Consider the following 12,664-nt stretch of genomic DNA (forward strand, 5'->3'; position numbering starts at 1 on the left):
TTCCCTACAATATAAATACATTTTAAGGTCAGTTTTCACTCAGTAAGTAGGAATTAAGTCTTGTTAATTAAAATAGAATACTTAGAGTATTATCTTAATGCATGAACCAATTATGCTCATTTATGAACTTATCTTATTAATTTTTTGGGTCTGAGTGTTCGTATCGAAAAATGTGTACACGATCAGCGGATAGAAATGGTTTGCAAAGTCCCTAACTACACCATGACCCTAATTGAAAATTTTACCTCCTTAGGTACTAAATGATTGCCTCCTCATGCCTTAAATCCATCTTGTAAGTCGAGTGGTTAGTACGACACTCTTAAATATTTTTATTAGTCATATTGGTTTTACTAGTGAGCATGCAATATGTCATGGCATAGTATACTATAACTTTAAGCATAAGTATGTACATAAAACATGTATAACATTCTGTTTTAAAACTTATTCATATTGTAAGCAAGATTCTCACTTATCTGCTATCAGCCAAGGTCTAGACTATATTACTCGTCGAGGTTAACCTCTACTGTTGTGTTTTAATTAAAGTGGACTGAGATTTTTAACCAAAAACAGAAACTTGTCAACTTAATTTTTTTGCATCTTTTAACCTTTTAAAATTAACATGCAAAGCTTAGATCTTGTTCTAAATACACAAAACAACAACCTTAGACCATGAAATACAAATTCAAAAACATAGATCTAACAATAAAACCTCTTGCATGTGAAGATCTAACCTTTTAACACACATATAAATAATAAAAATACAAACTTTAGAACCACATCAAACTTTGTTCTTAAAGTTGAAATGATCTTGATAAGGTTTAAAGAATCTTACCACAAACCTTAAGAGAGGAATGGTTTTGACCACTGAAGAGAGAAATTCCTACAAAGATTTAAACTTTTAAGAAAAAGTTAGAAATTTAAACAAAGAAAATCAAAGAATAAAAGTTTTGATCTTTACGCTTAAAAGTGTTAGGAAAATCCACACAGCTCTTTCTCCTTCTTCTTGATTATGGTTTGAAGATCTCTTAGTAATTGAGAGAAAGAAGAGGGCTGAGTGGTTTGGCCAAGAGAGGAAAAAAGAGAGAAAAAGTGTAGGAAATTTTGAGAGTAAAATGGTAAAAAGGTGAGCTTAACTTTAAATGGTGGTATATATAGACAATTAATTAATTACACTTAATTATAATTCTTAAGCTTCTTAGACTCACTAATTGGACTAAAAAAATTGATTAATCAAGCTAATAGTGGGCTGCCCATGGTTAAAGAGAAAAGGAGAGAGCAATATTCTTAATCATGACTTGTATTACTTTTTAACACAAAGTCAAATCTACTCTCTTCTTTGTCTCCCACTAAAGTATTCCTTTAATAGATTAAACTTGTACTGACAGTAATTTCTAGATCAATTTTTCAGACATGTTTTCGACAGTTTTCAATCCACTATTTAAAACTACGGTCTAACACTATTCTCGGAAGGAACCGGTATTGTTTAAGATTTTAAATCGTGTAATTAATTCGGACTGACTCAAAACTTTTAATATTTGTTTTAGAAAAAAATTAAAATTTGAGTTTAACATACTTGACTTAAATTCTCTGTCAAACGTAATAATTGACAATGTCGATTTCCGAGCCCGGCTTTACAATTTTACTAAAAACGCGACTCGCATCACCAATTTTACTAATTCACAATGAAGGATTTCTTTAATTATTAGAATTCTTTTTAGAGAACTGCTAACACTGTACGGTGCTCAAAAAATTTTATGAATGGAATTACGAGTCAGAGTCAGATCGAAATTTATCCCGTCTTAAATCGCGGTTAGAATTATCGACCGAGTCATAAGGTAAAATTTTTAACATATAATTTTTTATAGAATTTTAGAATAATATTATTAATTTCATAAATCTTTTATTACAAAACATGTCATTATCTAAAAAATTCATAATTTAATTACGTAAATTTCACTAATTAACATTAAGAGTTTCTTAGTCGTTACAAAAAATACGAATGTTATCTCTATTTTTATGAACGAACGACTTTATAATTTCTGTGTAATGTTGAAAATTGTTTGTTGTCGCTTGTTCTCCTGTCATCATGTCACTAACTTCGTTGACCTTCTGGCACTGGGCAGGCGTCAAATTGCATGGTCTGCTATTTAATCCGTAGGCCTTATAATAGGGAAGTTCAAAGCCACCTTAAGGAGTTTATGGAAGAGCATGAAAATGATTACAAATTTTAAAAGTTGATTTGGATGTGTATTTGTCCTCCTCCCTTGAGAGGGAAATGTTTTGACTTATAATAATTAACTAACTTCAAATAATATTATTAAAATTATTATGTAATACGTTTACAGAGCTATTATACTCTACAAGTCTAAAACACAGAGAGTAATATGTTTAAATTTGATATTCATTAATTTTGTTTTTCATACTCTAATTGAGTTTTATATGAATTCAAATTGTCATGTTTCTTTCGCACTTGGACTGGTTCTTCTTTATATGCACAACGTTATGTAAACACAGTACCTTTCAACTTTTCATTTACCAAAAGAAAAATAAAAGCACCATTTCTTAATGAACAAAAACATCGTTTTAACATTCAAATTATTGTTGCTGTATATAATAAAACTTTTAATAATAGTATTTAAGATAAATTAATTAATATAAGGGATATATGTAGAGTATTTATGATGCATTTATCTAAATAATTAATGCAATACATACTAAGAAAGAGAAATACAATAATACAAAAGTTGACATAAACAAACTTTTTAAATATTAAGTTTTTATTAAATGAGTGTACCACGTAAACATAATAACGTAGTACACACGGTGCATTAAATAATTCTTCCAAATGAATTATGCTACGCCAATGATGCCTTCAAAGATGTTCAAAGCGGTCAAGTGGGAAAGAAAGTGAAATTTTTCCCAAATTCCAATTAACTAAACCGTTAATTTATTTCAAGAAGATTAGTTTAGTCTTTTCACAAATAAAACGGTGCCCGAAAAAATAGGTTAAAGGGGTAAAAATGAAAAGTGAAAATTAACTTGGACGAAAAAGATATTTTTAGTAATTTTCTAAATTAAAAAAATATATTCATTTAATCATTTGCCTTTCCATAAGCGATCTTGCTTGATCCCACAAACTGGCATCATGTCAACGGGTTATTTACAGAAACGTCAATTTTGAGCACTAAAGTCTACATATTTATTGATCTACAAAACTATCCACTAGCATACATATAAAGACGCTTATATCCTTATATAATGAAAAAGGAAAAAAAAAATAAAAGATCAAAATAGAAAATTCTTCAAAATGAAATCATAATTTAATTTTGAATACAAAAGTCAAATGAAACTTAAATATTACATCTAATGCCTATTTAAATAGAGATAAAGTTTCTTTAAAAAAAATAATAAAAACATCACATAATTTTTTAAAGTATATATATATTGAAAAATGTGTTCAATTTAAACACAAAACACACTTTTTGATTTTTTTTAATAAAAAAAACACTAACCAGCACCTCCATAAAATGACATCTTTCCACAAGCCCCTCCACCATATACAAATGAATATGCATTTCATTAAGATAATAATAATATCGTTATGAAATAGAACTTGTCAAACCTAAGAAACACGAAAATGTATCAAGAATGAGCATTTCATTATTTTAATAAAGATATTATGAAATAGACTGAAGATAAAAATTTACAAGAAATCTGAAACGACAATAATACATGAAGGATGAACTCATAAAGAAAGATTTTTTATTATTATAATGACGATATCATTACAAACAATAATGAATATAATACGCAACAAAATAACAATCATCTAGCGAGTTTTTAAAATATAGAAGATTAGAAACGTGGTAAATTAATCTTCATTATCAAAATGAATATAATACCAAACAATACGATAATATACAAATGAGTATGCATTTTTATTAATATAATGATAATATCATTATGAAATATAACTTGTAATACATTAGAAATATGAAAATGTACTCAATAATAAGCATTTCATTATTTTAATAGAGATATTATTATGAAACAGATTAACTATAAAAAATTTGTACAAAAATTTGAAACAATATAAATACACGGTACATGAACACAAAAAAAAAAGACATTTCATGATTGTAAGAAATAAAATAAAGCTCAATTTCATTATTTTGAAATAGCTACTATCATATTTCTAAGAGATAAAATAAAGCTCAATTTCATTAATTCACACATTCACTATTCGAATGATAATTACATAATTAACCAGAATGAAATAAAATAATGCACACAAACTGTAATGTGATAATAAGTATGAAAAAGAATATAAAATTTATATACAGAAAAAAAAAACAATAATGTAAAGAAAGATCATGTGTGTAATAATCATAATATCATTACGAAGAAGAATAAACAGATTTTACTTTCCTATCATTATGAAAAAGAAACCCAAGAAAAAAAAAACAGGAATCACGAAGAACCAAAGAAAACAAAGAGAAATCACCAACGTTGATTCAAAACAAGAAATCAATAGAGAAAAAATGATGCAAAAAAAAAAAAAAAATCACCATAGATTGAAGAAAATGAGTGGAAGAAAAGAGTGAAAAAATATGATGTTGTTTCATAAAAGCTATGTGAAATGTTTTTTCCCAAGAAAAAAGGCTTCATGAAGAAGACTACGATGTGGAACTCTGGAAGATCATGGAAGTTGTTCTTTTTTTCTTTTTTTGGCTGAATATGATCTTTAAGACTCAATAAAGGAAAACAATAATAAACAATAATAAAGGAATTTCTCAGAGAATAGATGGATGCAGAGGAAACGAGAGAGAAAACTAAAACAAGAAAAAAAAAAAAATCCTATTAACATTAAGTGAAATAATTGATTACTTATGACTCGTCATTTAGAAAAGAGAAAAAAAAAAAAAAAAAAAAAAAAAAAAAAACCGACAAAATATAAAAATTAACCATATAAGGAACGTGCTCAAAATAAACTGGAAGGGCATACTTGATATTATATGTGCCATATTAAGCACAATTAAATATTTTGTAGTCTTGTATAATAATAGACATTTTTAAATTCAGGGCTTTCAAGACATTTTATGTAATAACAAAACCAGCTTCAAAAAATAATAATAATAACTAAACCAAAAAGCCCTGCCTTAAGAGAACAACAAATTAATTTGGGTGACTACCCAGTCAACCTCATGTTCACCGTTAAAAACTCAGAACAGATACAAATACAATTACACTAGTAAATTTCATACACGGACCTGTTCTAGCTTTAACAGGAGGATTGAAGATAAATAGGAAAAAGTACAACTTGAAAAGAGAGAAGAATTCATACACATGGGGAAAGAGAACAGCCATATTCCCAGTTTTTCTTATCCCCGCAATTCAAACGAAAGTAATCCCTCCATATGTGAGAAATTAAATCCTTTTAGCTTATTGTTGTTGTTTTCTAATGTCTCCTAAATTTTATGTACCTAAGAAACTTTTCCCGTATCCCCCTCCTTTCACAACAATATCTCATCTTGAACCACCATTTAACTCTCTTCGTCTTCTCCGACGACCAGAGCGTCCCATTAACACCCTACCATGTCGGCGGAGGCGGCTGGCCAATGACATATCACCTCCGCCATCATCATCGTCATCATGACTGTCATTATCATCATCTTGATCGGAGGACTCTGCACCACCTACAGGAGTTGTGTGCCGAATTCCACCAGCACTACCATTCGTTGTCTGGCGGAAAGGCATTGCTGGCTGAGGCAGCCTTCTATTGAGTTCATCTCCCCCTGATGGCCCAAAAGCGTGCAGTAAGAGAAAGACATTCACTAAATTACTATCAAAACCCATCTCAAACCCCCCGTTTCTTTCTCCAGCACCTGCATCCGTACCACCCTCATCATCTGAAATGAATCCGTAATAATTATTTCCTTCTATTACGTAATCTCCGAAAAACATTGCCCCCGGCATGGTTGATGTTATAGTGCTGATTACGTCATTCCTCTCACGCTCCCGTTCAAGCCTTCTCCACTTCTGCTCGACAGCAGGATCCACTTCACGTGGTCGTGCAGAGGGGTGCTCTGCTCTAACGTGCTTCCTGAGCTCCTTATAGTTTCCAATGAACGAGCAATCATCATGGACGCAGCTTCTCTTTTTGGCATTCAGATATTCTCGGGCAGGATCGACCACAGTCCATCCCTTCACTTGGCCCCTACATAGGGGGCAAGCAAGCTCTGTGACTTCAGTGTTCTCAACAGCCGAGCTGGAATCTTGTATTACAATGGGATTATCAGCAGAGCCATGCAAGCTTTGTCCGTGATTGGTTGAAACTACTTTAGTGTAAGCTTTCTTGTATTGGTCAAGACAGTTGGAATGACGGAAGCTAGTCCCACACATGTAAGGTCTGCAGCCGTTGTCATGAGAAGAACACAGGAGAAGGACAGCATTGTGAGGGTACTCCATGCATACGGAACATGTTACATCTTCCCAGTCTTTATTGTCCCAAGTTTTGGAGCATTTCTTTGGGCGCAAATCTTCCATAATATCCTGATCAAAGCGCAATGGGTATGGAGCTGATCTGTAGTGTCGCGAAGTGAGCCTTTGACGTCCCCTGCCACCTTTCGCCATTTCCAAATGAATCCTGAAATTATATTGCAACGTTTATTAGGACTAAGATTAATTAGTTGCAGGGACAGACACAGACCTGTCAAATCATAAGCAATATCAAAAATGTTTTTTAACACGACTGGATTTTATCCCAGTTACGCACAGGGGTTGAGCCCTACTAGGGATAAAACCCCGATGGAATTTACAAAACTGCTCACTATATATATATGGTGCAGGAGTTTCCCAGATATCCATAACACATAGCAAATTGATCTGGAAATTATTGAATCCAAGGCCTCTGCTTCAATTATCAATCTCCCAACACTAACAGGGTCAAGAGCAGTTTTTTCCCCCATTAATTAGAGCAGAATATCTGAGGAATGTACGTTTAGTAGCAATAAAGAAGGATAACCACAACAAACAAATGCTCTGACAATTTACAAAACTTAGCACTTAAAAGCAAGCAGAATGTACATCAAATATTTAGAAAAAATAAAAATAAAAACAGAGAAAAAAAAAGGAGCAAGCAGAATGTATCCATGGCAGAGATCCCAGGCAGAAAGAGACAACGCTGAAATTTTGTTAGAGATACTTGGGAAAAAGATATAGAACCAAGCACTACACACAACTCCTCCTTCAGTCACTTTTGCTCCATTTCCTAAAATACAGGGTTCTCTATTGAGCAATCCGGACTGATTCTAGACAAGTTTGTGTTAGTTTCGCAAACTTTACTAACTTCTAAAGCTTCATAACAAAAGGATTTAAAGTTCCCTTCAATTACCAAAGCCCTTGTAACCAAGAAAACAACAGCAACAAGCTCTAAGGCAATTGTCACACTTATCACGGGAGCAAAATACATCACCTGCCAGTTGCCAAAGAGTCCAATGAAAGCGGATTTCTAGATAATTTTTATCCTTCTAAAGTACCAAAGATAAAATAGCAATTCATATTTTTATATATGCCAATGTAGGACTAATAGCCTTTATCCCACTTTGTGTCTGCCACCTAAGAGTCTCAGCCTGTAAACATGGGACCAACCCAGACTTTTAACTTTTGAGGACATATCTTCCAATATAACCTGCATTGCTTCTCGAACAAAGAACAATTCTTTCCTTCTTTTCTTGTTGCAACTACTTGCCACTCCTCATTGAAAATCAAGATAAGGTTTATGAATAAAAAACAAAGCAATGCAAACGATAAGAAATTACTTGGGAAAACTCAAGTCTGAGGCCACTACATGAAAAATTCAAAAAAAACTAGAAACAAATGGGCAAAGAAAGAGTGATCTTGTGAAGAAGAAGATATAGATGTCCAATGACAAATAGAACCCTTCTATTCAGAAACCCTTTATTTGGGAAATGCCGCAAAATTCAGACGACCAATCCAGAAATTCACAATGGAGCAGCAATTCCAAAAAATGGAATGAATAAGCACATTTACAATTTCCTTATATATCATCATTGGTTACATACAATACACGACAATTCAAATTCAGTCGCCAAGAGAAATTAACTTTTGCAGACAGAACTAAAAACTTAAAATCAATAAAAAGAACAATTGTGCCCCCTCCAAACTTACCTGACCACATCCAATGAACATATGCCTTCATATAGCTCAAGAAATATGGCAACAACAATTTAGGCTCATTGAGACTATCCAGAAAGGATTGTGTTCCCATCACCACAAAAAACAGAGGCAACCTTGGCCAAAATATAGAAAATCACGAAATAAGGTTGGTAGCCTAGTGACTCAAATAATGGGCCAACTGCTAAACTCTGCAAGTAGCAAGAAGAGTACCCCAAGAAATAGCAAAGGCTCAAACGAATTCTCCTACGATTAATACCTTAGCAAAGGCCAAAAAAAATTTGAAGCCCCTAAGTTCCCAAAAGTAACAATAATAATCAATGCTGTCTAAAACTTGGAATAACATCTATGAGATTCAAATGAAAAAGTTTTGATTTTTGAACATCAAAGCAAGAGAATAAAAATAGGATAATCCAAATGCCTAATCTGTTGGTATAAATCAAATTTAGTCTATAAGAGATCTCAAAAGATTCAAAAGAGCAAAAAAGTCACAACGCTAATCCATGCTAACTGTTCTAAAGATGGTACTGTTCTCATAAAATTGGACAATGTACGTAATCAATGGTCCAATCTAAGTTTGAACTTTTGAGTTAACTGACAACTCAACTTCAATAAATATCAGCAAATTCGTCCGTCTAATCAAATGCAATTGTCTGAAATCTAAACAGAAAATCCGTCCCTAATCTCCCAAGTAAAAACACTTAATGAACTCTGGTAAGACTCTGCAAATATAAGTTTGCACAATACTTGCACTATACACTGAACCCATTTACTTTGATTTTTGTTCTAGCAGATTACTGTAACTCCACAATCATGCTTCATTTCTATCCTATGGTAGCATTTATATAAACCGAAAATTCATCACCCAATTTGTCACAAGTCTAATTATCCTTTTTTCTGAAATTTGTAAGAAAATTTACACAATTAAAATCAGATTTAAAATGATGTAAAGCCTTGAGCAAATACAGAAAGGAGAGAAATACGTGCACTTTATTGAATTATCAAATAGCTAAATGTCCCATGATTGCAAATCCAATTACTTCCGCAAATCAATGGATTGTACCAAAGAAACCATCAAAGAAGACGGCACGAAAACACGAAATTGAAAGAGAAAAGGAACATTAACAAGTCGCTAGACTTTGCTAAACACAAATGATCAAAAATTACTACACAAAATTCATATAAAAGGGAACATCTTCAGCAAGATAAGCGCATTGGAGCTGCCAAAAACGACTCGAACCGATCGAAAACATAATTCATTCCATCAATAATCATTAGAACAGTAAAACAGATAACATAATTAAGGGCGATCCAAGAATCAAATCGAAATTGAAACCCAAAAAAATGCCAACCTGTCTCGTAGTCTGCGCGAATCTGGATCAGAAATAAGTTAGCTGGAGAAACCAAAGTACATCTGAGATGAAATCCACAAAAACATGCATACCCAGTCAGAGACTTATATATATACTTTGACAAAAGGAAATGAAGGAATCACGCGAGACGACAGTAAATCAATTAATTTAATAATAATAATAATGAAACGTGAAGCTACGCATCGCACATGGCCTTGGCCTTTCTACGCAACGACGGATCCAGAAATCTTTACTATTCAGCTTTAAAAACTAATATAAAAAGATAACATTTGTAATTATAATATGTATATTTAGTGGAAAAAGAAAATTCCGGATAATGATACTATGTATTGAAAAACATAAAAAATTTAGAGACTCAACCAATAAAGTTCGCGATTGAGAATATTGTTTACCAAATTCCCAAGCTATTGAGAGGTGAAACAGGAAAAAAGGCGACGGAATAAATTCCAACACAATCACTTTTTTGCTTTTCCCATCGATTTTCTCGGGAATCAAACAGTACGGCGACGGAAATTAACAAAATGACCCCGCAAAATTTGAAAAAAAAAAAAAAAAAAAAACCTTGTTTCAAAAGACAAAGTCAGAGAGAACTGAGGGTTTTTACATTCACAATAAAACTGAAAGTTTGAGCAACGAGATCGCAGAGGACGAAATTCAGGGCAATTGTTTCGATTCTCCTCGTGTTCGTCAAAGTTTAGAGAGAGAAAGAGATGATAGAGAGAGAGGGGTGAGGGGAAGGAGAGAGAAATTTACCTTCAGAAGGAGGAAATCGTTAAAAATAGGGAATTTTGGGGGGTTAGCTCCTTATTTCTAATCTAATAACCTCCTCTTCTCGTTTGACGATTTTGGACAGAGAGAGAGGGAAAGACGAAAGAGAGAGACAGAGGGAGATCAAAAACGTGGGGCCACAAAATTCTGAACTGGGATACTTCACGCGCTGGACGGGGGCGTGGTGAAGACGCGCCGTGTCGCTTGGTAACAACTCATGTGCCGTCGTGTCACGTCTTCTGGCGTTTTGGTTTGGTAAGTTTTTCAAAAGTTGATGGCCGTGATCCCGTTTTTACTTTTTTACGTTTTTTAAGAAAAAAAATAAAAATATTTTTAAAATAGTATTTTACGCAATAAAAAATAAAAATAATTTTTTAATTTAGTGTAAAATGAGAGAAAAATAAAAAATGACTTTTAGTCATTTTTTATTTTTTATTTTCGTTTTCTCCTCTCTCGAGCAGAGAAAGAGAGAGAGATATTAATGAGTTTTTTTATACTAAAAATAATCTCTTGATAAAACTATTAAACACATTTTTAAAAATGATTTATGTCTTATATTAAAAACGTTTTTATTTTCATTTTCATACAAAAAATAAAATCATTTTAGAACGAGTTCCAAACGTGCCTGATATTTTTTCATTTATTTTCTTCCACTGACATTTGATTCTTTAAGTATGTTTTTTTAATGTTATTCTTTACTATTTCTGTATTATTTACTGGCAATTTTCTTAATTTAAAAGTTGATAAAATTATATTTGTTCAAAATAACTGTTAGACAGATTGTAATATATCTCATTCAAGATCATACGTTTCAGATCAGTTTGGAGCGTCATGACTGAGTGTCGTGACTGTCTTTGGCGCTGCAGCGCACAGTTAGCAGCTCTACAACCAAAGGAGCAGCACCATTTGGTGCAGGCAGCAAGGCGTTGTGCGCAGCAATGGGCGTTGCAGAGCCTGTGTGCAGCAGTGTTACGCGCTGTAGCCGTTTCATGTTTCGGTTTGAGCATATTGTTCTGGTGTAGTGCCCGGTATTGATTTTGTACAGTTTTGACGCGTGTGATTTGAATTGTGCCGAATCATTGCAACCATTTGTGATATGTTTTCATACATTTTTTAATACCTATTAGCAATAGACATATTTGTTCATTCATGAAATGATACCTGTGTCTTTTTATTGTCTCCAAAAAATTTACAAATATCATTCATGTTCTTAAACACAATAGCATCACTAGATATTGTATTCAAGGGTTTGTTGTATCTCGGGAGTAACTTGCAATATAAACTCATTAGCAAACTTTGAGAAGTTAGTGCAATAAAACTTTAAAAGAAAGTATTCATATACGCCTCAAACCCTCTTATTTTCTACATTCTTTTCAGCCTCTACACTAAAATTCTCTAACAATCTTTAAGGTTTTAAGTTGCTGTAGTGGAGGTTGAAAAGAACATGGTGTCTTTCCTTAATCTAAATGTCCAATTTGATTGCTTTAATGGTACCAATTTCACCCACTCGAAGGGAAAGTTGTTCTTCCTTCTTACCGTGCTCAAGATCGCCTATGTACTTGATCTGAAGTTAGAGCCACTTCCGGAACCGAAGGAGGATGATTCTGAAGACTTGAAGGCTACAAGGAAGAAGCACGGAGATGAAGAAGTCATGTGTCGGGTCATATTCTCAATACTTTCTCCGATAGGCTCTAGATCTCTACAACTCGATGGAGTCTCCGGTGGAGATTTAGAATGCTCTTGAATACAAATACAAAACTGAGAATGAAGGTATGAACAAATTCCTCATCTTGAAAATTTCCTGGTTGATTCCAAGTCTGTTCTAGATCAAATACATGAATTGCAAGTCATTGTTACTAAGTTTTGTGAATTGAAAGTGAAAATTCTGAATCATTCTAAATGGAGGCTATTATTACTAAATTACCTCAAAGTTGGAATGTTTATAGAAAGAAACTCCTTCATAGGAGAGATGACATAACTCTAGAGGAATTACAAAAACACTTTAGGATCGAAGAGGAGATTAAGTCTCATGATCACAAAGGCAAGAATGATTCCTCTAAAGTTAATGTTGCCAAAGCAAGTAAGTTTTCAAAGAAGTTCAAGAAGCCCGGTAATGGCCAAAAGAATTTTTTTGAAAATTATTTATTTTGTGTAAAGAAAGGTCATCGCCAAAATGACTGTAGGTACAAGTAGAAAAATGAAGAAGTTAATATCAACAAAGGCAATACTATTGAAGAGAAATCTAAAGAAATTTGTGCTATGGTCTCAGAGATGCAAATTGGTATGATTACCGAAACTAATATGGCTGCAACAAAGTCCTCCGACTA

General features: G+C 32.9%; 1 protein-coding gene across 2 annotated transcripts; it reads right to left on the reverse strand.

The window, feature by feature from the left end:
* Positions 1-5,118: 5,118 nt before the first annotated feature.
* On the reverse strand, positions 5,119-10,430 carry LOC21406897. Of its 2 annotated transcripts, none has more exons than XM_010105545.2 (3): positions 10,323-10,430; positions 9,549-9,610; positions 5,119-6,646 (listed from the first exon to the last, which is right to left on the reverse strand). In XM_010105545.2, exon 3 carries the CDS (start codon positions 6,631-6,633, stop codon positions 5,527-5,529), a length of 1,107 nt encoding a protein of 368 aa, XP_010103847.1. In that variant the 5' UTR covers positions 6,634-6,646; positions 9,549-9,610; positions 10,323-10,430; the 3' UTR covers positions 5,119-5,526. The 2 variants fall into 2 exon arrangements, with proteins under 2 accessions (XP_010103847.1, XP_024026157.1); XM_024170389.1 differs by lacking the exon at positions 10,323-10,430 and adding an exon at positions 10,174-10,306.
* Positions 10,431-12,664: the final 2,234 nt, after the last annotated feature.

The sequence above is a fragment of the Morus notabilis genome, unplaced genomic scaffold (assembly GCF_000414095.1).
Source record: "Morus notabilis unplaced genomic scaffold, ASM41409v2 Scaffold165, whole genome shotgun sequence".
Classification (NCBI taxonomy): Eukaryota; Viridiplantae; Streptophyta; class Magnoliopsida; order Rosales; family Moraceae; genus Morus; species Morus notabilis.

Excerpts from the sequence above, each read along its gene's own strand:
- LOC21406897 (XM_010105545.2), bottom strand. The coding sequence starts at position 6,633 with ATGGCGAAAGGTGGCAGGGGACGTCAAAGGCTCACTTCGCGACACTAC.